The 25682-nt window shown below is 40.8% G+C and overlaps 1 protein-coding gene across 3 annotated transcripts in view; it reads right to left on the reverse strand.

Annotated features, from left to right (window-relative positions):
• Positions 1 to 623: 623 nt before the first annotated feature.
• Positions 624 to 25682, reverse strand: part of ahcyl2b (adenosylhomocysteinase like 2b) — a 45823-nt gene continuing 20764 nt past the window's right edge. For 2 of the 3 annotated variants that reach the window (XM_026146182.2, XM_026146185.2), the window contains exons 2-17: positions 15889 to 15997; positions 12163 to 12306; positions 11780 to 11880; positions 11582 to 11684; positions 11330 to 11424; positions 10984 to 11090; positions 9418 to 9534; positions 9184 to 9247; positions 8037 to 8125; positions 7884 to 7954; positions 6988 to 7082; positions 5441 to 5539; positions 3540 to 3608; positions 3365 to 3443; positions 2448 to 2568; positions 624 to 838 (exon numbers count right to left, since the gene is read on the reverse strand). In XM_026146182.2, coding sequence (XP_026001967.1) covers positions 832 to 838; positions 2448 to 2568; positions 3365 to 3443; positions 3540 to 3608; positions 5441 to 5539; positions 6988 to 7082; positions 7884 to 7954; positions 8037 to 8125; positions 9184 to 9247; positions 9418 to 9534; positions 10984 to 11090; positions 11330 to 11424; positions 11582 to 11684; positions 11780 to 11880; positions 12163 to 12306; positions 15889 to 15997 — 1470 coding nt within the window. In that variant the 3' untranslated portion in view covers positions 624 to 831. Of the gene's footprint in view, positions 839 to 2447; positions 2569 to 3364; positions 3444 to 3539; positions 3609 to 5440; positions 5540 to 6987; positions 7083 to 7883; positions 7955 to 8036; positions 8126 to 9183; positions 9248 to 9417; positions 9535 to 10983; positions 11091 to 11329; positions 11425 to 11581; positions 11685 to 11779; positions 11881 to 12162; positions 12307 to 15888; positions 15998 to 17428; positions 17587 to 25682 lie in introns of those variants that run through there. The other variant, XM_026146186.2, reaches the window with a different exon arrangement.

Genomic DNA, 25682 nt, shown 5'->3' on the forward strand with positions numbered 1-25682 from the left:
TCACTGTGGGTTTGAGTGACAGGTGTTTGGGTGAGGGGCTGGCGGGGGTCACCCTCCAGTCACGTTTTAAAAAACAAAGGAAGAAAGAAAAACTACAGGGTGACCCGTAGTGACATAAGAGCATACTAAAAAAAACCAACTTAAAAACAGACAATTCGCAATCAAATAAAACGATATGATTGGACCCTGAGACCCCCGCCTAAACCCTCAGTCTAGCCCCACCCGTCCCACCCCAATAATACACAAAAAAAGAGAAGAAAAAAAAATCACAAGTAGAAAAGAAAAGACGACAAAAATAAGGGACAGGAAAAATTGTCCGACACAAGATAAATCTTCAAAGGTGGTCTTCATTCACACAGTTTTTTTGTTTTTTTTAAATCAAGATTTTTTTTTAATATAGTATATATCTTTAGCTTCAGTAATTTCATATTTAACAGATAAACGATAAAAGATCTGGCAACGTGGAAGGGAGGATGGAGGTTTACATACGACTCTACATACAAATGAGCGTCTGAAGAGGACCGGGTGGAAATGATGAAATGACGAGTGAGCGGGAGACGGGGTTTGGGAGCTAGCTCGAGGTGAATGGCAGGAGCAGCTCCGAGGTGTAGTTAATGTTATTATTGTTATTATTACTGTTATCAGGCGGGGGATAAATAAAACGACTGCCATAAGCAGGGAAAGCCACGCCCCTCCCCACCCCCACCCTGCAGGCTCGTTCAGAGCTCCGCCCCCTTCTCCCTTACATATAAAGCAGGTGTATTGTCCTCCCTCCTGTCCTCCGCTACCAGTCTGTATGATTCACGGAGTTCTTCTTCCCACAACACTTGGCTAATACCTTAAAAACAAAGAACATACATGTTAGCAGCTGTCGGAGCAACTGAACTGACTGTGGCGGAAACAAGCAGGTTAAACTGATGTACAGGTGTCAAAGGAAGAAATCAAAATCATTTTGGATAAACCAAATGCAAATTTAAATGATAATATATACCCAAATATATCTAAAAACCAAACTTTGTTGTTAATCTGATGCTTTTCATTACAGTTCTGCACAGACGAGGAGAGTCGAGTGAAGCAGCTCCTTCAGGCTGACAGACAGGCATTGCTGTAACCATGGCCTCACCTAATGGTTTAACAAATGTCCATCCACAGCAGCCTGAGACTGCATCCATGCACCAAAACTACATTTATCGAACCCCTTGATCTGGATTATTATCCTCAAAACTTTAAAATGACGTCTCCATATTTTTTGTCTTCTTTTAATTTGATATACATTTGTGAAGATGTGACGGGATGTGAGTGTTGAAATTTGCACATTTGCCTAACAAACAAAAGCTCTCCGGTTTGATCTTGGGAGGAAATGCAAAATGCCACTTTATCCTTCAACGGTAAAGATTCCTTCTAGATAATCCTGGATTCAATTACGGATCCAGATCAACTTTAAATTTTCCTCTTTCAGTTTAGCCATGCCCTACTTGTTAGGGTTTGGGGGGATCGACTGAAATTGTGATAGCGTCCACAGCAATGCTGGTATTAGCAGTGGCTAATACTACCAGGATAGGAGTGATGCTTTTGTTTGTCTCCTATAAGCCCAATGCACTCCATACAAACACACTTGGCTCCGCCCCCTCCTCCCTACTCTGCTGTATTTAGTAGGCGGTAAATGAAAACACTGCAAGCAGTGATGCGTGTTGAAGGGAAATTCTCTACTTTGGCAACACCACCAACTTATTTGAATACATGAAAGATCACAAAACAGAAACAGCTTCTTCCTGGAATGAGCAGCAAAAGAAACAATGAGGAGGAAGAAATGCCTTCAGACAGATCCAGTGAACAAAATGTTTCAGTCATGATGATGATTCATCTCTTATTAATGTCACACAGCTATCCTCAACATAAGATCCCATTATAAGTCAAAAATACCAGTATCTTTACTTTGTATCAGGAATACTGGCTCTGCATTTTCGTCGCATTGGGCGGATACCGTATCACACATCACTACTGCACAGCATCAGTCCAGCGACGCTGCTCTTTACTTGCAAATTTGTGTTTACGTTGAAATGGACCATGACCTGAACAGTAAGCGCGACACAGAAGTTTAGGTTCTGAGTCTATATGGAGCTGGTAGACAAAACACCTGCATGTATTAATCTCCCAAGATAACCAACCTCTTGCTCAAAACAAAGCATGGCTATAGTGGTGCGATACCTGGTGGCTGCTGTAGCTCATTAACATTCAGACCTAAAGTCGCTTGGTGAAAAGGCTGATTAGAAAGCTAAACCCACCAGTATTCAACAGGGTCTTTGAAAGGATTTAGCTTTAATAAGAGGGTGTGGTACACTATGTCAATTTAATAACAAGTACATACACACGGGATCATTATTTGAATTACGGGATTATATGTCAGCCACTCAAAACAGTGCAAGTGCGCTGAGGTGTTTGCTTACCTATAGTAATTTGGCTTAAAGGGCCCGTTCTTGTTTAAGCCCAGGTACTTGGCCTGCTCGTCGCTCAGCTCTGTAAGATGCGCATCAAATGTTGGGAGATGCAGGCTGGCCACATACTCATCTGAAGGGCAAGAGCGAGAGAACGTGCTTACATTCACCAGGCGTCCATGTTTGATTAATCATTTAAATGAGAACAGGAAGTAGCAGGATTTCCCAGCTGTTTTCTTCTGCAGTGATAACCGTCTTCCTTTTTCCCTTTCTCTGACTGCATTCTTCTCTTCCTTATCCGAACCCGGCCCTCTCCCACCTCTGTGTCAGTGTGTGTTGTGATAACAGTGGCAGTTGCTTACAGACCGACCTACATTCTTCTCCTTGTTTTTCTCTTTACGATATGTGCGCTCTGCTCTCAGCCTCTGAGAGACGGCTCAGAGATGTGACAAGCGGCAGACATGCACACATGTGTCTACAGATACACAGGATTCACTCTGCTGTGAGTGATTTGCTATCCGGGGAGACGACTCTGGACTGAACAGATGAGTCTGTCTGCAGAGATAAATGTAGTCTGTCTGCAGGGCTTCTAACATGCTGTAATCACATCCTGTACATCCACGTAGATGGTATTTGTTACACAAGAGGTTTTTATGTGTTCTGATATCAAAGTGGACTCTAAATCATAAAAAACTACTATGATAAAGTCCAAAATAATTCGTATTTATCTCACACTGGGGTTAGGCACAGCCCCGCAGTTCATCTTCATCATCCCCTTGAAGACAGAAGGTTTGAACAACAAGTTGGTGGAGCTTTTGCCTAAAACCTAAGAGCCTGACTGAAATTACTTGAATACCGAAGTCGTTATTTGAAATGTTTAATACAAACATCCACTACTTTAACACATCCAGAAATGATGGTACTCTTACCCATCTTCTTGGGCAGCAGGTAAACATCCTGTTTGTACCGTCCTTCAGGGGCATTGTAGAGCTCTATCAGTGCCAGTGCCTGGACAGATCCACACACACAAATGCAGCAATGCAAAGTGTAACAAGCCAAACATATGCGACAATATAAATGAGACAAATTGATCCACAGCTTTACCTGAGTGGTGGCAGTGATTGAGAGAACGAAAGTGGGCACAGTGGAACAGCTGAGGTTCAGCAGACGACCCTGGACAGGAGGGAAAAAACAAAACAAAAACAACAACACAAGGTTAGAGTACAAGTCAAAAATACACATACAGGCTCGCGCCTTTGTGTAAAAATGTACCTTTTGGGCGGCATCATGAAAAGGAATCAATAAACTCAGATCTCGGTGTCCCTCAACAAATCGACTGTGTATCAGCTGTGTAACGCTGCAGTCAGTCCTGTTAATGAATGAAACTGCTGTGCATTAGCTTACTGATGAAGACAGATGTTGCTAACTATGCACCGAGTGGCCATCCCTCTGAAACTGAAAAGCTACACGAAGAGAGGGGAACAGACTGCCGTTCAACTGTTGTTGCTGGATGATGAAAGCAGAACAGAAACTCCACACAGGGGTTTAATTTGCTGTACACACTGAAGTTCACACACACGCTGCTCGCTAGTGCTGTGTGCATTTTCACATGATAAAGCAGCTGTCTGTGAACCATCTTACAGCTTAATAATGCTCATAAATATGACATAAATGCCTGAGTGTGCATTATTACACTGGGACACAAAAAGGGAACAAAAAAATAACTTCCTTTTTTTGGACAGAGCCACAATTTAAATAAACTTTAAACATCCAAATGTTAGCTATACTAAAGGATCAGATGTTGTTTTGTATATTTAAACTGAATGGCATTTTTGGAGCACTGCTCTATTTTAAGGATCAGAACAGAGTGATCTGGAGGCAGGTGAGGTGAGGATGGAGGCGCAAATCTACTGATGTGGTTAAAACTTCTGCAGATCAAACAGCCTCAGAGAGGCAGGCATTGACAGGCTGGCAGTTTGCCTGTCTGGCCCTGTTGGACTGCTCTCATTCTGTCACATACGCACACACACCTCATCTTATCCTAAAATATTCATGATCAGGGGGTGAGTGTGTGCATATTACTGCAAGTAAAGTTGCAAAAAAGTTTGCAGGGTAAGTGTCCTGTTTATGTGTTTATTCCATAACAACTTGCACTACATTACAAAAGAATATTTTAAATGATGATTAATCAACCAATTATTAAATATGAGAGGATAACTCTGCCAAAGAGGTTTCCAAAGTGATTAAATCAGAGGAGAAAATAGGATGAATAAACTCGCCTAAAAGCAAGAATACGCCCTGAAAGCAGTCGAACTTGAAGATAATTTAACGGATGTGGTTAAACATCGTCTGTGTAAACGTCTACTGTATTTAATCCTTTAAAATTATTTTCTTAAACATTGTCATGGCAGTGGGCCCATTTTACAAAGTGCTCTTTAAATGGCCATAAACCCAATACAGTTTGTGACTCTGATGACAAACCATACGGGGATATTTGTGGTATCAACGCAGAAGAAAGCATTCACAAGGTTCTGCTGTCTGAACACAGACAACTTGGTGTTTTAGGCATAAATTTGGACACGTTATTCGATTATTTTGCCTGCTAACATTAATGCATTATGTACTGCTCTGTTTGAGTGGCTGTTTGCCTGCCAGTTACAGTCTACATACAAAGTAATGCAGAACAGCACTAGCTAGGGGTTCTCTGTCTTACAAAAGTACTCCTGACTTCCAGTTACACAAAGAGGTGCTTAAGAGAATGAAAGAATGAAAAGTGGAATATCCAGCTCTCTAAATAAAGTAAAAGTTTTCTTCTAGGATTTTACATTCTGTTTTTGTATCGCAGCACCATGAATCACTTTATGGCAACCATTTATTTAAATATGGACATATTATCAACATCATCACACCAAAAATGTCTAGTTGCCTGTTGTTGTACCCCGGACTGAACTGATGCCAATTAGACACCAGGATTAGAAGGAAGACGCGTGGCTGGGTGTGTTTACCTCTGCCAGCAAGACTATCCTCTTTCCATCAGGCCAGATTACGTGGTCCACCTGAGAGCGCACTCTCTCCCAGGTGAGTTCAGGAGTCCGCAGACTTGCCTATAAGGAAGAAACGACATCATCGGTTATTTGTATTTGGCTGTTTGCTCTATGACATCTCATCACGAGTCATATGTTGACTGAGCACGCTTCATTTCCAGGACTGGAGTGACTCAGAGCTTCCTTTCATATGAACCATTTCCTTTGTCCATCACCCATTGTTATTACTGATTTTGAAACATCCTCACGTTGCCCTTTGTTCCCATTTCTAAACACTTCTGTACAATCTTTAATGACCAGAAAGCTTTATTAGCCTGTTACAGACTGATAAAGGTACTAACAGTAGTGGTAAAGTGTGCATCCGGTGTCTGCAAGTACAAAAGTTTCACAAGACATTTTGAGACCTTTATTATCATTTTATATGAGGTGTAGATTGGAATGTTTAAAGCACACCCATAATAAATATGAAAATATGATTTTTGTGTTAACTGGTTGAAATGAACAATAAGTCAAAATGAAAAAAGGAAATAAAAGTTTCTTGTTAACGCCACGTCCAGCCATCTCTCATTAAACTTATCTTTCCATTCCAGCAGACTTATCGCACAGACTGGCTAGCCTCTTGATTTTTATCTTCACAATTTCCACAAGTGTACTGTAAACTCTAAATGAATGACCTGAAAAGATTCCGTAAACAACAGGGAAACTTATAATAACTTAAGGTTAAGGCAACAAATTAATCTCGTTTTGCTGCTACACACTCAAACAGGCTTAAAGCATCATTGGAACATTAAGGAAGTAAAAAAGAAAGCTGCACATGTGACATCCATCCACTATTTGTTGTTAACATTAGCCTAAACCGCTCATCTCTGTATATGAAGATGATTAAGCGTCTTTCTGAAGTGTTCTGCTGGTACAGCCTTTTGTACTGAAGCAAATATCTTAAACATGCAGCTGCACAGGTTGATTTCATTGTGTACATGGGTCAAAGATAGTTACACTGTGTGGTGCAAGTTCTTGCATGCATGTGACTGGTGATACTTAATGATTTATTTTTATGGGTTTTTTTTATTGGTAAATGTGTATTTCAAAGACAAAGATTCATGGCTGCCCTGGATAAAAGCTTAACAATCTTTATGGTTTGAAAGCTTGTAAAGGTCTGCTAGTTTTTGCATTACGTAACCAAAGAAAGGCTAGTGGCAGCTCCATATTTTTCCTGTTTTTCTAGGAAACTAACTATCCATCTGTCAGTCTTGTTTATTTCTGAGTGTAACAGCAGGTTATAGATCAGACCTTTTACTGACGTCTACTGCTACCATGACAACAATGAGCAATCACTGCCCCAGGTCAAGCTTTACAGACGTGAGGACATTTAACAGGGGAGCAGAAATCTTTTACAGTCTCGATCGAGTAGTTCAGTCTTCCAAAATGATAACTAGTGGCAGTGTTTTAACACGCCTAAATCTGATGAGATGACTACAATTTAGACCTCGTGCAAACTGGCAACTGACCACATCGATCTCAGTGTTGGAATGTCCCATGTTGCAGACGATGCAGCCGTTCTTCATGCGGTCGAGGTTCTCTCTCACCACAACGTTCTTATTGCCTGATGAGGGGAGAGGACACAAAGAACAGAGAGAAACGTTGAGGAAGCAAAAATCTCCAGAGGAAGGAAAGAGGCTCGGCTGTACGTGAGGTTTTAATCAAATACGACGCTGTAAAGGGACTGAACAGGTTTTCTGAAATCTATGTACTGGGGGGAAAAGAAGGAGGATTGCCCTTATCGCTCATGATTTAATTACTTATCGCACGACTTGAACAAAGTTAATTAGGGAATGTAATTTAGTTTAGAGTCTCACCTGTCTACATAGAGCATTTTAAATGGTTTTGTATTTATCTATTTAGATCAAAACAAGCTAAAATCTTTTACTAAGCAATAAAAAACAGACGTGATAGAGGTGAATAAAAACCAAACAAAGAGACTGCTGTGTGTATGTGTGAGATAAGAGTTATGACAGCGTGTTTTAATATATTTGTTTCTTTTATTTCACAGCACTCTTGAACTTTATTGAGGCCACAAATCCTTTTATTATCTTTGCTGTTATCTTTGCCATTTCCACCTAAGGACAGACCTCTGCAGCTCGCCTGCCAGCAGCACCGACTAATGAAGCCGAGAGGGCGAGTAATTCTCTGCTTCAAGCGCTCAACTTGCTGGCTGCTGAGTTAAGAACTTTATTAGTAGCTGCTGCGGACTGATTACAAGGACTTATTATCCGTTTAGGCACCCTGAATGAATGATACCAGGGACTGCTTTATGTTTTGTATCCTCCTAACATGCAACATCTAAGCTGGATTTCTCTTTGCATTGTGTTTCTTCTTGTCAGATAAGGACAGCGGCTGAACCAACCTGTGCAGGTAATGACGATATCCACTTGTCTGATGACTTCGGTGAGTTTCACCAGCCTGAAGCCGTCCATGCTACGGTTGGTTAAAGAAAGTGTGTAAGATGAATGCAGCATCAACGGCAACAAAGGAAGAACAAGAGCTGAAGAAGTCTCACCAGGCCTGCAAGGCACAGATGGGGTCGATCTCTGTGACGTAGACGATGGAGCCCATTGCTTTGAGGGCAGCGCAGCAGCCTTTTCCAACCTGAGGAGAGAAAAAAAGTACAAATGGAGTTAACACAAAGGACATAAACCCATATCACATGCAGAAACTGTCCATGATGCTTCTGTTTGAGTGAATGTAGTGTGTTAAGTGTGCACACTATTTCACTATTTAGAAAAAGAACTGAAAACGACGTGTTTCTTAATCAACCAGTCACACAATAGGAGCCACGTGGAAGCAACAAGGATCAAACCACCTATTTTGTAGCACTGCTGTCCATTTAGTGTGACTCAGTAGTAATATATTATATTAAATAAATACCAGTACGTCCTACTTGACTGGGTTGCATTTGTCAGTATGCAGGCCACAATTTGACCCCAAATCCTCTGAAGAGGACAGATTACTTACGCCACGACAAAGCACTAACATAGGAGTAATTTGAAGTAATCTTTTTACCATTTTAAAACCTCATACATTTTAATTTTACTCGAAGTCCTCTGTTACACACAAAAAGGTCAAAACTAAGGGCTATGTTTTGAAGCGTGTTCCAGTTTAATAGCAACTATGGTACACAGCGTTGACCACAAGGCGCACTTAGAATTCATTCAATCGTGTCTCAGTAAGTTAAGCACTTGGGTTCAAAGAAAAGACCTCCTACTGTACACTGACACATTAGCCCCGTTAGGTTTTAATTTAAACCCAAAGCAAAGAAAAAGAAAAAAAAAAAAAGAAAGAAAGAAAGAAAGAAAGAAAGAAAAGGTTTAAAGAAATTTATGTACTTTTTAAAAAAAAAAAAAAATCCACAGCAGCTGGCCTCTGCTACCATCACTTGGATGTTCTATTAGCACAAAACTCTCTGGTGGCTTGTTCTGTATTAATCAAGTTCAAGCCAGCCTTTTACAAATTTAATTGCCACGGCCTTAGCAAAACCCCATCCTTACTTAGATGCCTCAAAAAGGCCAACAACAATTATCTAACTTGTCGTGCTACATTGAAATCTGTTCATGTGCATAAGCGAACTCACAGGAGACAGGACAAGGCTTCAGTGTTTGCATCACTGTGTGAACAAGAAAGGTGCGTGACGAGGACGGTGGCCTTACCTCTCCATATCCACACACCACCACCTGTTTGCCTCCAAACATGACGTCAGTAGTCCTCTTCAGGCTGAGGACAGAAACACTGTTATAACACACAGGCGACCCAATATTTATTCACACTGTTTGGAGCAGACTGGATGCGGGTGTATACACCTTGCAGCAATGCATGTTATTAGAAACAAAAAACTTGGCCTGTTTTATAATTCTAACAAGGTTCAACAGGAGAGCATTTCCTACCCGTCTAAGATGGACTCTCTGCAGCAGTACAGGTTGTCAAATTTCTGCTTGGTGACTGAATCGTTGACATTCATGGCTGGAACGCAGAGTTTCCCGGCCTTGGACAGCTGATATAACCTGCACACACAAACACACACCAAAAACATTTAAACTTTACATCAGAATACAATCATGTCTCTTAATTCAATGACTGGAAGAAAGGTGGCAAATTAATCCTGACAGGAGAAGCTGCTGCTTAAATCTTTGAAAGGATTTGTTTTATCATTTAGATTTAACTGATGTGTTTCTATTTGCGCAAATGAAGTTGAAATTTTGCTACCATGCCACAAATATACAGTGGAGAACATATTCACCACTAGATGGTGATGTTGGCACACCACAGATTATGTAAACACTTCTTCAGTGAGAAATAAATACACAAACCAGCACATTAACAGACACATTTACAGCACCTGGTTTTATCTACCTAAAGGTGGAATGTCTCATTCATCTGGAGGTAGATGCTGTACTCCTCATCTAAACAAATAACCCCCTCCCACTGGGGCTCAATCACAAGCTCAGCCCTAAAATTCATTGACATGCATCTCCAAGACGACTGCACTAATAATGGGCTAGCTGGTTAGCGCATTCATGCTTACACAGCATGAATGCATATTTCTCATAGCTGTGATTTAAAAAACAAAACACCAAACAAACAAGATCAGCATTAAATATTATCACACAGACCACATGTAAGCACAAAACCCCAGCATGCCAAACTAGTGAGAGCAGGTTGTTCGGACGTTTTTTCTCTCTCTATAGGACGACTATAGTGCCTGCAGGCACCATCCTTTCCCCGGTGAAGCTGAAGCCAGAACCCAGGGCAACCTGCTGCTGCGGCTGCTGGCGCAGAGAAGCCCACCGACAGATGGGGAGTCTTTGCATGCAACAAAGATGCAAGGAAGGCTTCTTGCACAACATTCTCCCGTGAAAACGAGCTAAAATCAAAAACCTCATCAATTCCTCTGAATCCAGTTTTTTGGGATCAACCCTATTTTGGCTAAACAGGGAGTGTTTGCACGTGCAAAACAAATGCAAGCCTTTTTTTCTAATGTCAACCATCGACTCTGAAAACCTGTGCAGGCCTCCTTTTCCAAACTCAGAGACTGACCCAGAATTAATAAGGGGAACTGATGAATACGATTCTATTGATGTCTTCATTTCTATATTTCCTTAGTAACAGAGAGAGGTGCAGGCTCTCAAACCGTCCTGCTCTACAAGCTGGACGGTTTTCCTCTCAATCCACTCAGGAAAACGTGCAGACACTCTCAGGCTATGGTACTCCTGTGTGTGACCGAACACTCCTTGCTCCAAGTCGGCTTAAACGTTGTGTGAATTGGTCAGAATCACATCTCCCCACAACATGTACAAACACCTGATTTGACTTCAGTACACATACAGAACGGACAACCAGTGGACCATAAAGGGATCTCGTGTGTTGAATCAGAACGGATCAATCGACGTTTATGACACACACACACACACACACAAAAACAAAAACTAAACTAAAAAGACACCACGTCCTACCTGTGCACACCAGTAACGCTCTCCTCTACTATGCCCTTGATCTTCTTGAACATGCTGGGATATTTTTTATAAATCCAGTGAGTCAGGTCACCACCGTCATCCAAGATCTGACGAGAAATCAGAAAGATAAGTTTTCTATGTTTGAATATGCAGAACAAATTATCTGATATAATGAATGCCCCTTTCTTCACTTCTAGCCACAGTGGTAGACAATCATCACGTAAAAATACATTTAAAAACCTACTACACAACAGATGAATGGCCTACCAATGATTGATGTTTGATGTAAAAACCACAGAGGCAACTTTTCTGTAATAAGCTTTATTTAGATATGTAGGTGTGCTACCATGTTGGGCTGCCAGCCTTCCACATTGACACAGCGGTCGATGCACCACCAGAAGTCGTCCTCTGATTCTCCCTTCCACGCAAATACACTGAAACCTACAAAGAGAGGAAGCGTTGAATACATATTGCATACGAGTGTATGAATAACAATGGATGTGACCATGAAGGGAAAAGCGAGCGCATTAATATTTTAGGCAGCAAAAAAGAGAGAAGAAAAGGTCAGGTGTCACCACATGGGAACACTGAGCCTCACCTCCCTCTGCCAGGGCAGCTGCCACCTCATTCTGGGTGGAGTAGATGTTGCATGCTGCCCATCTGCACTGAGCGCCCAGAGCTGACAGAGTCTCCATCAGCACCTTGGGAGAAGACGAGGGTCAAGTTTGAGTTTTCGTCGTGGCAGAAGAGAAAAATAAACAAGTGTGTGTGAGTGTTTTGCACTGCTACTACTTACAGCAGTCTGGGCAGTGATGTGGGTGCAGCCCACAATCTTGGCACCAGCGAGGGGTTTTTCCCCCTGGGCTCGCTTCCTCAGAGCCATCAGTGCTGGCATCTCTGAAAGAAAAGGAAACACACACATACACACAAATACACATAAGTGGATATACAGGATTGATCTGGATGATTAAGGAATTCCCATCATTTAATCCTCCTAATACTTCAAAACTAATCCATCGCCTCGTGCGGTGGAGTAGCTCGATGAGCGAGGCTCTCTGCTAGGTAATTAGAGAGTAATGTCAATGAAATACATTGAGTTTGATTTTAAATGGTGGTCATAACAGCAGTTTGGTATTTAGCTCAGTTCCCAGTTTTTAAAGCTACTGCCCGCTGGTTCACCTTGCTCAGCTATCTCGATCTCTCTGCGGCCGAAGTCGGCCTGTTTGATGTTTTTGATGCAGAAGTCGCCGTTGCCCTTGGAGTTTTTCTGCTGTTTGTCACGAGGAGATGTCTCGTCATCAGAGCTGTCCGTGTATGATGCCGCTGCAAACAAACACACACAGGCATTGTCAGCATGTCAACACATCACATAGGAGGCAAAATATTGCCGCTGTAACCAAAAACAAAACAAAAAAAAGTTGTAAACTGTGAATCCATGTTTAAGTACAGAATACACTGAATGTATTCTGTACCTAAACATGGATTCTCTCAGCCTCTGGTTTCATCAGAATACATTAAACTCAAATGTGCAACTTGAATTTGTTAGCCTACAGATTTCAGGCACCACAGGCTTTAATTTATCATAGAGCTGCCAGCCAAACTTTTCCCACTAAGAGCAAAACTAGCAGCTTTATCACCTCTGACTGAAGCAGAAAGTAAACACAGGATGTTATTGGACTTAAGTATTTACACTTGGATATAAAAAGAAAACATGTTTGAGTAGTATCACTGGACCTGTGATATAAACAGTCATATGCACAGTCTGCACTTTGCATTATTGTGTGGTTTCAAATGTACTGTACATTTCTATACATGGAGGTGCACAGGGTGTACTCCTCCATGAGTACAAATGGTGCATGATGCCAACATCACACACGCCTTTAAGTGCAGACAGGAAAACAAAGGTTTGAGGGTGTAAGAGGATATCCCGAATCCAATTCTTCAAGTTTTAGTTCATTACAAGCAATCGATATTGATTAACAATAGCGTCACCTCATGTCCGGGGGTAACACCCATGAATTCAAGACAATGTCTGTGCTGTGTTTTTGGCTGTACATGTAAATGATATCCTTAGAGAACGTTCCAAAGATTTTTTTTTTTTTTTTAACCTGGCCTTCTTTGGGAAAATCTATGAAATTCTATGCAGAGTCCCTAAATCAGGTAAAAGCTGATGAAGTAAAACATGATTAGTGAGTTGATTTGAAATAATAATTTAAAAAAATAAATAAATAAATAAAAAAAAAAAACAATCTAAATGCCCAAAACTGAAAAACAAATCATCTATCAATGAAAAAAAAATACCCTTCCGTCCTACTTCCAAAACACGTTGGGACAAAACCAGGTGAGGGGAAAAAGGTTTTGCATGATGAAATTCTTCTCAAGAAACACAAAATCTAAAAAAGCTTAAAAACATCCAAACTAAGAAGCCTTAGCCTCGATCTGCTTTACAGTGGCTATAAACTTCAGCTACATGTTAACTTTACCTGGAACCTGTACTGTCATGACATTATTTACAATGTACTGTAAATGTGTTGGTTCTGCTTTACAGACTAGGACCACCAGCTTTAAAAAGAACCCTAATCAAAGGATCCTAAACTAAAGTGGTTCGGGGGAAGCTGTGTGACTGGTGCTTGCTGTAGTCTCTGTACTGTGGGAGCCATCAGAGAAATCAGAATCACTCCAGTGAGGGAATTATGAGGAAAGACAGGGAATCAGCCGAGGAGGAAGAGCGGGGAAAAAAAAGCAGCACAAGGATTCTGTACTGGAGTCTAAAACCAGGCTCTGAAACATGTCAAGGAGTTCATAGTGATTAAGGTGTTAACACAGGGATCCAAAGATGTGTGACAGAGACGCCTGCTGAATGAAATAAAAGCAGACTAAGTGCACTCCTCATTATCTCAATATCTTGAAGAAAATGCAGATCATTTTTTTAAGTGGTGATGTGAAAGCCCGAGGCAGGAGCGAGAGGTTCCTGGGGACTCTTGAGCTGGTTAGGAGGGGAGATAAAGCGCTGTGCTGGAGAAGAAAAAAAAACAAAGTGAAAAGAAAGAAAAAAGAAGTTATGATTTAGTGGTAGGAGACTGGGATAGATCCAAATCACACACCAGAGAAAAGTGCACAAGTGTGCAGTTTGGAGCTAAAAATGAAATTCAGAGCTGATTTTTTTTTAAGACAACTTAATGTCTCAAACAGGAAGAAAGAAAGGGAAAGAAACAATGTCGCCTTCTCAGCTGACCCCAACAAGCGCCTATGAAAACACAGAGCTGTCTGCAAATGTGCCAGTGGGAAGTTACAGAGCCGAAACGCCTCATCTTCTCTGAATAAAAGTACTGATGCAGGGGCTTTTCTTCTTCTTTTGCACCCCTGACCTGAGGGATCCATTATGCACATGCACTAATACTGACTGACAGTCCATGTGTCCGTTTGCCATCCATCTGTCTGTCCTAGCGCCATCATGCAGATTAATTCATCATGTTAAATGGTGTCGTTTAAAGTTATGTGGCCCGTGACTCTGACACACAGCAGGACATCAAAAGAGCCCGAGTCCAAGTGGCTTATGCAATATCGCATTTAAAAACGACTGATAACTGAGAAGGAAAGGAAAGCCAGGATTATAGTGACCGATTTATAAAGAACCTTTGCTCCCTTGTCCCTTCTTGTTTTCTGTGGTATTTGAGCAGAGCCATGTTAACCATTTCCAAATATACAGGAGTGTTGCATCAATCTACTCAAACTATGGCTACAGCTATCAGTTATATTAGTGATGAGTATTTGAGACCTCTACATCATCAGTGTGACTCGTTTACTCCTAACTTTAACCACCTTATGTGCTTTTATTCGTTAAATTAATTCTGGATGAAAGAAAGCAAAAGATTAAAAAAAACATTTTTTAAACAACCACGTTTTTCCTAGTTACTCGATAAATCGTTGCAGCTTGAACTTAAACTAATCATACACAGAGTGTATTGTCTCCAAATCACTCAGCCTGTCTCTCCTGGTTACTCCCAAAGAAAATCATAACATCATGACAATGCATACTTAAACCAAATTTACAAAACAAAGAAACCCCTTATCTATACATACAATGAAACTTGTACTGTAAGACATAAAACTACACCTTACAGTTGCTGATACTAGCTGCCAGCTAAAACTCTTTTTAGACTATTGGCATATTTATCTTTACCAGCTTTCCAGTTAATCACCAATATGGCGATGGTTTGGCTCTCCCATCCTATTTGGTTTCAGCCACACCCAATGCTTCAGCACCTGCTAATCCTCTAACACAGGGCCCACAGTTTCACATAAACCCAGGGTCTGAGTGTGAGAAAGAGTGCTAGAAACACAAGGACAGAAGTGGTAGATAAGTCCAGTCAACCATTCATCCAGGTGGAACTCAATGGAAAATTTAACATCCCCCTGGAATATCAGATAAGCAGCAAGGTAAAGTGATTGAGTAACAGGCTATAGTTTAAGACAGGAATGCAGGTATGGCGAAAGAGAGACACTGTGATGAAGTCTGCACTATATACTTAAACAAACAGGTCATTTTAGTCTATTTACTTTGTGCTGTAAAGACACTGCTTTAGTCTTAGATGTCTGTGCCAACAAGGCTTGCACGGCCCTGCTATATTTTGTTCAGCGTTTCTTCCACCACTGCTCGCAACTTCCCAACAAGGCCGACTTTATTTGGCTCAGTGTGAGAGCCTCTACCATGCTACCAACTTTCAAGTCTCACTCCTGTGCTCTTTGTTTCATGAGGACACAAACTGAGAAGAGTGGAGCTGAGCAGGTAAGAATAATGTTACTTGAGTCGATGACAAGACATTACTGTGAGCACACTGACACCAAAAATAATAGCTATCATAATCAGGATGAGTCACCCAAACATAAAATCTGTCTGTTTACCTGAGCTGTAGCTGTCTGTGGAGGACTGGGAGATGGAGCGGGACAGAGAGCGCCGTCCGATCTTGGAGGGACGCTTGTTGAACTCCTGTTTCTGGTCTGCAAACTGGATCTGTTGGTGGAGAAGGAGAGCAGAAACATTCAGGCAATCTGAATTGAGCTTTGAAAAATGTATTTAAATAAAACTATTCACAAACAGGACTCACAAAGCAATTTGAAAGCCAGGAAAAGAAAACTTTGCATCTTTAATAAACTGATTGCTTTTTAGCTCAGGTTACTCTAGGTTCATGTTAAGCTCCTGATTAAGAGAATGCTATCCTGAGTGAAAAATGTTTTACAGATAAGAGAAGATCAATAAAATAGATAAATAAGACAGGCAATAAACAGAGAGAGAACAAGTTCACTATAGTCTCTGAGGAGGGAGACTGCCTTTGAGTTCACTCTGACTCTGAAAGATAAAAGAGACAATGAGGCTATTATCAAGCAGTGACAAGGCCACGCGAGGTGCACCAGTTCATTCTGGTTCTGTAAAAATGAGCGGGATGTGTTTGGCTATTTGCCGCTTTCAGGACACTAAACTGACCATGAGCCTATCTTTCAGTGTTGCATCAAAGCCAATGACTTGGTGCATCATAATTCATCCAGTGATAATATTACAGCACATGAATGGCTGACTTATTCCTACAATAAAGCCACACGACAAGAACAAAAACTGCCAGTGTGTGTGTGTATATGCATTAAAACCTCTTTTTATTAGTCAGGTTGCTTTTATTAAATGAGCAATAATGGTGTCCATAAATTCATAGAAAGAAAGGCTTTTACATTGCCACATGGATGTCTAATGGATGTTGCACAAGGCAAAAAAAAAAAAAAAGCAGCTGAAAGAGCATCAGTTCTTTGAGCATGTACTCATTTTTAAATAATTTTCATCCTCACAAAAAGATGTCCTTGAAAATTTTCAGGTTCTTGAGTGAGTGTGTGTGTGTGTGTGTGTGTGTGTGTGTGTGTGTGTGTGTGTGTGTGTGTGTGTGTGTGTGTGTGTGTGTGTGCGCGCGCATATGTACGAGTAAAATACCAGGAGGCTTTGTATGTATTGACTTATTTATTCTCATAATGTGTGGAGACATTCGGTAAATTTCATGAGCGAGAGCTGCTGTTCACTCAAAAGTCACCTCTACGATCTGAAATCATCAGCAATATACACATTTCCCCCATTTTTTGCTTTGTGATCTCTGAGGCATTTCTTAAGTAGAGCCCAAACCCTGGTGATTCAGCCTGGAGAATGTGCACCTTAATAAACAGGCATGGAAAGGGAAGCAATGCAGCATTAAAGCTCTCAGAAAGCCAAACTGCACATGCAGCTGGGCAAGTTAAATAGTTAAAACTCATCACAAATTATCTGGTTAGGATGCTAGCTGATTAGCTGAGCATTTCTCCTTCCATTTCAATTCCACCCAAGCACCGATACTCTCAATATCATTTTAATCTCAATAAATAACACGTCATAAATCAGACTAATCCACTTCTCATCCATTCTCCTTACCTTTTTCACACAGCGCTCACTGCTCTCCCCACTCTTTTCCTTCTTCAACATTGCCACGTGTGTGTGTGTGGGACGAACTGCCAAGTACAGTGCGTGTTTGATTCAGGGCCTTGTGCATTGACGGGACATCATCTTTCAATGATCATTTCAGTGGCTGCACCTCTTGCCCTCTGCCTCTTTTTAGCCTTTCCTTTTCTGTAAACCAGCCCAAACTGCTCCGCCCATGTGCCAACAACACAATGCAATGAATTGTTTTCCCTTCCTTTCATTTTTTCCCTTTCCCTCTCTCCTACCTCAGTATTCTTGTTTAATTGTCAATTGTTCAAGCGCAGGCTGAATCGCTGCCATCAAAACTAAGCTTTGCCCTTGCTGACCCAAGACATGTAGCCAACAAACTAAGAGCATTAAGAAAGGAAGCAGTGATAGAAAAGGACTGGAATGAGCCATCTATACATCCTTATAAACTCTCTTAATGAATGGAAATGCTCATTAGCATACAGAAGAAGAGGTTAGGTTAAAAACTACAGTGATTACAGTTAATCTTGAAAGGAAGTAATTTCGATTGATCCTTTGAGCTCCACTCTTATCAGCACTGTGATTAAAAATGGCCATCATACAAGAAGATAAATAAATAAAAATATGAGGATTAAACTGTTGTTCTTTGGAACATAGAAGATTCCAAAACAACACAAGCAGAACAAGTCAGAACTGCTGCTTTATGTTATTTACAAGGGCAGCCATTGGTGCAAACATCGCTGACCTCATGCAACCTGTAATGGGTATGCTGGTCTCGAAAGTTTATTGGATGGGAGATTAAATGAGGGGCTTTAAGAGCTCAGAGTTGCACTGAAGGATTGCAGGTCATTTTAGGAGCTGGGGATAGAGGGCTTATTGGATGTTTTTTGGGACAAGATTACCACAGGGCACAAAGGAAACAGGGGCTACTGCCAGAGAGAATGGCACAGTGGTTCACTTATTCCTGTGTAAAATGAGAACAAGCAAACAGCATGAGAAGAACAACCCAAACGTAACCCATTCAGTTCTGATTTCTATTCCCTAGCTAATCTTTGAAAAGCACAGAATTAACAGGGTTTTTATTACTAAGGTATGGGGTAAGCATTGTCTAAAAGCTATTAAAACTCCTTTCCATTAAACGCATACTATATGAATGTGAATCAGTGAAATCTGTCACTTTTCCATCGCTGGCACACCTGCAATCTTATCAGTGTGAATCCAGTAATATTTATGCACCACCTCTACCATAGCTCAAGTCTATTAATCCAGTGCATGCATTAACAGACAGCCATGCACAAATTACAAGTGTACATAGTCAAGTTATAACATATGTCTCTGAGCTCGAGTCTCAATCAGAAATCAGCTCTCTCACTCAGACACTGGGTGCGAGGGGCAGGATCATAAAATTCAAAGTGGCTTATATGTGAATGACACAGCGCCATTTATAGACCAATTCTGCTTGCAGTGCTAAACACCTCATCTGTGAGAAAAGGTTTAAATCTGTATTTCAGCTTGTGGCAATAAAAGTCTGCAAATAAACTCAAAGTAATGAATGGGCTGGTGCTCATCCGCGTACAATAGCCCGTCAGCCAAATTCTGGTTAGGTGTTCCTGCAGCTTACTGCTCACCACGAGTGGCAAGTCTGAATGAAGGGCTGTTGTTATGAGTGATCACATACTGGTTAGATTAGAGATGACTTTACAGTAACCTGACAGATTCTAAGATGGTCCTTCAATCTCAAATAATAAACTATTTTCAGTTTGACCATCTCTGATTTGCATAAACATTTTATGGTCCACAGCTTGAACAAGTGTAATGAAGAAAATAGCATTTTCTTCTTTTTTTGACTAAGAATTTCATGTAAAAATGTATTCAGCATGTTTTGTTTTGCATTATTGTGAAATTCAACTATATACTATTCAGAAATTGTCACCAATTGTGTTTTGACATCTTTTTAATGTTTAATTCTAATGAGTCTGCGGTCAAATACGGGGCTTTATAAGACTGCTTAAGTTTTTTGTTTTTTTTTAGTCCTCAATACTGAGACGTTTTTTGATCCGTCTATCCCAATTTCACAGCTATTGATTCATTTTGATGGTAAGAAAGGGCACTGAAAATTTCAGGTTTGTATCTTTAGTTTTTGAGATATTCATGTTCAAACAAAAACAACAAGAAAATTGCTGCAAGTGGTTTGACAAAAGTATTTCGAAAAGTATTTGAAATAAAAAAATCATTATATAGAAGTCCAAAAATGGGAACATAATATTTTTAGGCAAAATTGGGGATGGTTGAGGTGAAGGCCCACAGTGATTTGAGATCAAAGAACCCAAAAGACACTTGTAGCTGAAGGCAGTGAAAACAGCGAATGGAGTTAGCAGCATGCTCCTCCTGTGCTCATATATTAGCCACTCAGGAATGGCTGTACAAGTCCCAACATATAAAAAGCTATTTTCAGAGGCAAACAGCTTTTGTGTGTCAGTGTCATTCAATTTGTCAAATACCTGGAGAAGAAAGGCCACTGTGTAATTCAGTATCCTCTGATTATTTACAATATATATGTCTGTAATAGTCTCTCATATAATGATCCAAGACTGGGTAAAAATGGAGAAAAAAAATCTTGGTGATTTTCCCTCCTCACATCAGTCAATATTGATATATAATCACGATATATATATTTAAACCAAAATGAACTTCATGAGTTTGTCATAAGCTGAACATGATAAATGTACTGCAACACTGTAACTGTATTTTAAATAAATACTGTTGTAGTATATAGACAAACTCTTTCAAATTGTTGGCCACATGAAGTGCAGTACTGGGTAGTGAGGCTCATAAATGGGCCAGGTGTGCGCTTTGCACTCAGCTGCTTAAAATATGACATTTTGGACCATGTTTACCGACATCGTGTCTTGTAATGTGTGTAAGCCGCCATTGTGGAAACATGTTTTCAACACAGTTTACAGTGTATACTGCTCTGCTTCTTTGTCAGACTTTAAATAGCCAAAATATCGCCACATTAATTCCTCAATAGTGTCCTAATCCTTTGAGTATCAGGTTGTATCCACTGCAGTGTCATATTTGGTAACAAAGTCGTTTGATTTTTCAATAACAGTCTTTGTTCTCATTTTCTCTTTTATCTCACTCGAATTCCTAATATACTGTAGTGTGTAGCAGCCCAAACGTTAGCACATGTGCTGACTATGCTTACTGTCATTGGCCTTCAGTGTTGTCAGTAAAAAAAAAAAAAAAAAAGGATTTGGATAAGCTCCATGCAGTTTATATTGACCTTGTTTAGTAATGCCATCTTGGAAAGTTTTTGCACGATAATTATTTTTATCGTTTTATCACCTGGCTCTATAAGAATCACTCACTTTTTTTATACTAGGTTTCCTTTCAGACAGCACCGGCACTGCTGCAGAACTCCAGCATGTTTGCAGGTTGCGACACTGGAAGAGCCATAAACGTGGAGTTCGTGTTGTGATGTGGGTTGCATGCAGGTAATAAAAATATTTCAGACTAATCTGCCTTAAGCAACAATGTTCATCTCTTGGCTTTCCCCTCCATGACATTCCTAATCTTCCACTTTCTATCCAGCTTTCACACCCCGCAGGAACTCTTTTACATAACAGATTGATTGGGTAGCTAATGATTTATGAATAATACATGTTCAATATTCAGCACTTGCCCACATGGGACACAATCGTGTATCCGGCAGTGACCATGAGCCACCAATACAACCACAGAAGAAAAGGGGATGAGGAGCACTTGGTATGCACTTGTTTTCTAGCAGTCGCTTATATAGACGCATGTGCACAATGAGGAAAAGAGATGAAAAGAGCTCTATTTAAAGCCATGTGCTCCTTTGTTACAAGTGTCTTTGAATGGGCTATTCCAATTCAGTATAAGATGCTATTGAGCGCTTATGCTGAATTGGACAGACACAGATGCAGCATCGTTTTATATGTTTGTGCTCGCTGGAGGACAAATATAATCTTTCCAGTCGTGGGGTTGGGGTGGAGGCCTAAGCTTAACTCCTAATAATCTATAACCCCTTAACTCTAAATGGAAGCCCTAAAGTGCTGCGAAGCATCCATGCTGGAATACATCTGACATCTAACATCAGAGATCAAACACGCAGGCTTTATGCCCCATCTGTTTATGTAATTCATATGGCGATACCCACAATGAAACCATAAATATCACAACATCTAAATCCTGGCTCCTGGCACATTCAGCTGGGCTCTGCAGCCCTCTGGAAATGACAGATTTGTTTTAAATTTGTGGTAAGACGACATGTTTTAGAACTGGGTGGGGGGAATCTCCCGTTGAACACAGTCAACAAGCTAGCTGAGTGCCAAGGGAACTGTGGTACAGCGCAAAGAACATCTAGGCTGGCGTTGTGAAAAAACAGAGACCCCTCTGGGAGAGAGAAAATGAAAACAGACACAGATGCAGCATCAGATCTGACGAGATATGGTACTGTTTTGATTTCCCCACAAACACCGTGGATTCATCTCATCCTGCTAGACTATCAACAGAAATTTGAAGTGACAAGTGACTTAACAAACATGCTCTGTTATTAATCACAGAGGTGAAGATAGCAATATTTAGCACTTATGAATACACTGTAAAAAAACAAAACAAAAAAACATGTTTGTCATGTTTTTGTATACAAATACACTTTGAAGATATACAACATATCAATACAACAGTGCACTTGCCTTATACCTGCTTTGGCTTGTGAATGTCAATAAGAGGATTTACAGCTCTTTAAGGTACAGCTATACGCTGACATCTTTACCTTCTTTCTGCTGCTCACTTTAGGGGTCACTACAGGTAATCATCTGCCTCCATTTCAACCTATCCCTAGCATCTTCTTGTCACGCCAACCCCCTTCACCTTCCCTCCTACCTCATAGCTTCATCTTTTCCACCCAGATGTCTGCTATCTGCTCTGCACATTTCCAAACTCAGCTTTGCCTCTATTTGCGTCTAAACCGCTCAACCTGAGCTTTCCCTCTGATGTACTCATTTCTAATCCTTTCCATCCTAGTCATTCTGAACAAAACCTTGGGAGGATACCCTGCCACATCCATCATATCCATACATCATAAACCACCATCATAGCAGGTCTCACTGTCATCTCTTAAACATGCCCTTTAACCTTGGTACCATTTGTTACGATTAACGCCAACGCTCTTCTCCAACCCCTCCACCTGCCTGCACTCTCTTCTTCACCTCTCTTGTGCTCATCTGTAGCTTTGGATGGTTGACCAGCCAAAGTCATCCACCGTCAATCCTCTTTTCTCCAGAGCATATCTCCACCTGTTCCCTCCTCTACAGATAACAGTATGGTAAATGGTAAATGGCCTGTATTTATATAGCGCTTTACTAGTCCCTAAGGACCCCAAAGCGCTTTACATATCCAGTCATCCACCCATTCACACACACATTCACACACTGGTGATGGCAAGCTACATTGTAGCCACAGCCACCCTGGGGCGCACTGACAGAGGCGAGGCTGCCGGACACTGGCGCCACCGGGCCCTCTGACCACCACCAGTAGGCAACGGGTGAAGTGTCTTGCCCAAGGACACAACGACCGAGACTGTCCAAGCCGGGGCTCGAACCGGCAACCTTCCGATTACAAGACGAACTCCCAACTCTTGAGCCACGATCGCCCATAAGTATAGTCTGCAAAAATAACAGTCCATGGAAACTCCTGCCTGACATCACCTGTTAACCTGTGATGTTGCTATTTTTAATATTTTGCTTAAAGAGTTGAATGAAATGTTACTGAAGCACCTCAGGTAAAAAAAAAAAATCATGCCTTTATAAAAAGGGAGAAACAGGAAGAAGTTACTCCTTATTATAATTCATTTGGACAAGGTTTTATCTTTAAAAGAACATATAATATTCACTTCACACACCATATTGTTATTCTCTGATTCTAGTAGAATAACGTGGCATGATTCACAGTTAAAAATGATCATCATTTATCTTTTGGGGCCTTGAAGAATTTTTTTAGTTCACCCGCTCTCAAAAAAACAAAAAACATTTATGCCCTATCCTACTCTCTTCCTCTCTAAGACCACACTCACTTTTAAGCAAGCTTTCTTCTGACTAGCACAGAAGGTCAGAACAGCTGGTGGTTTTTTGTTTGAGGGAAAGAAAATACACCCATGCTCACTGAAGTCTTGAGTACAGCAGGCTTTTCAGCTCCAGCAGCAGGAGGAAAAAAATGCCTCCCTCTTTTAACCAGTTTGGTTGTTTTTTGGTATGAAAGCTGCAAAAGATGAGACACCAGCTAACTACCTTAAAAAAAATGGCACCCTGCAATCTTGAATAAAAACACATAAATAAGCCAATAAAGAGACCAAGCACAAACCAAAGCTAAAAGCTTGGCTCTAACTGCTAAGTGGCTTGTAATGACGTTGGTCACTTAATATTTTTGTAATACATTTCTGCTCAGAACAAAGCACAGAGCAAGTGCAAAATGCCAAGCTCTGCACTCTGCCTTTGGCATCACTCCACCAAGGAAAACATTTCATCTTCTAAAATTAATGTTTAGCCATTTCTGAGTATTTCAAGGAATTCTAGACGAAAGCTTTAAAGATTAATTTGATGTTTAGTCACACATCATAACACGTATGCCTCGAACAAGGACTTTAAACCAGCAGTGAGGTGACGGGACAATGACCGTGCAGACTTTAAGCCTGGTGTCTTCAGTGCTGGCCTTTGCCACTGATTGACAAGCCAACAGGAAGGGAGGGAGGGCTTATTCGGCATCCCCACAACACCTGATAACTGTGGGGAGCCAAAGAGTCCTGCCCAATATGCCTTTCTGTGTGCGTGTGTGGGAGTACAAAATGTTCCCTTTGGCTGAAAGAACCTGAGGTACTTCAGGTTCATCAGGAATTTTCCCAGCTTTGAAATGCCTTTTCAGGGCAACACAAAAATCAGATGTGATGGTTTAACATTCTAAAAGGCAGTAAGTCTTTGTTGACCATTTCATAAACCAAAATATCTTTATGCTTCATAAATGAAACCCAGATTAACAAAATTGGTTTCAAAATACTGATGGCCCTCAGCGCTATCCCTCAGCCTTTTAGGAGAAGCACCTATGTCAATTAGATTAGAAAATCCTAGGTCATATCTTTCTCAAGTTACCACATTCACATGAGTTTCAGAAAACATGACATTGATGTCACTGAGATTCAAACTTTAGTATCAATATGGAAAATCAATATGGAATAAAAAATTAAGTACTTCGATGCTGCTGATTTTTCTGTCTCAGGATGAAAACTTTGTAGGGTCATAAAAAATAAATCAATAAAATGTATTCTTTGTCTGAAAAATCCTGCATGAAGGGTAAAATTCTAGTGGTAATTAATCAAATTCAACTGAGACTTCAGACAGAGACTGTTGTGTGCACTCAGGTGAAATGGACACGTTTTAAGATAAACTTCAGGGCAAATTATTGAAGTGACTACCAATGACAGTGCAAGATACTAATGATTGACATTTTACAGTCGGGCAACTGAAGCCCTGAATGTCCACTAGCAACAAAACATCTTCAAAAAGTGATTAAAATGCAAACAATTACTTTGCTAATCAATTCTTTTACATATTCAACTTGCAGTTTGGGTGGCTGTTCGGGCAAAAAAGTGCAGTTTTAAAACATCGCTCTGTAGGAAATACTGAGAGGGTTGTAGGGGGGGGTTGTAGTTTTTCCAACAAGGAAAAATATTTCACAAATAAAGGCTGTGTGTGTACTCAGCTGTGACTGTAGGGACACAACCTGGCATGCTATGCTACACAATGCAAAACATACAGTGATGTCTTCACAGCTGTGTTTCTGAAGGCTCTGCATGCAAATTTCTTCTAAAAACATTCGAGTTCCCGTAAATCAGATGTTTGGCTAGAAACGAGAGCAAAGCAAGCAGCTCTTTCGATGAGCCGTGTGTATGGTTTGGCAGCTTGAGTTTTGTTTTAATTTTTTTGTTTTTTCAAAGGTGGCTTCACACCAGAAGAGATCAAATCTGTGTTTTTCCGAACCATTGATCTCGGTCACACGACGGGGTAATGGGCTGGAGCGGTGACCCCTGCAGCGGCGACCCCTGCAGCAACGACCGCACTGAACCTACTGAGTTGAACTGTGGACTTTCATTAGAAAGTAACCATCTCACGTTCAATTGCTAACTTGCTTGGAAAGGATTCAAACCTTATGGCACCTCTAT

Source organism: Astatotilapia calliptera, chromosome 17, assembly GCF_964374335.1.
Source record: "Astatotilapia calliptera chromosome 17, fAstCal68.1, whole genome shotgun sequence".
In the NCBI taxonomy this organism is placed as follows: Eukaryota; Metazoa; Chordata; class Actinopteri; order Cichliformes; family Cichlidae; genus Astatotilapia; species Astatotilapia calliptera.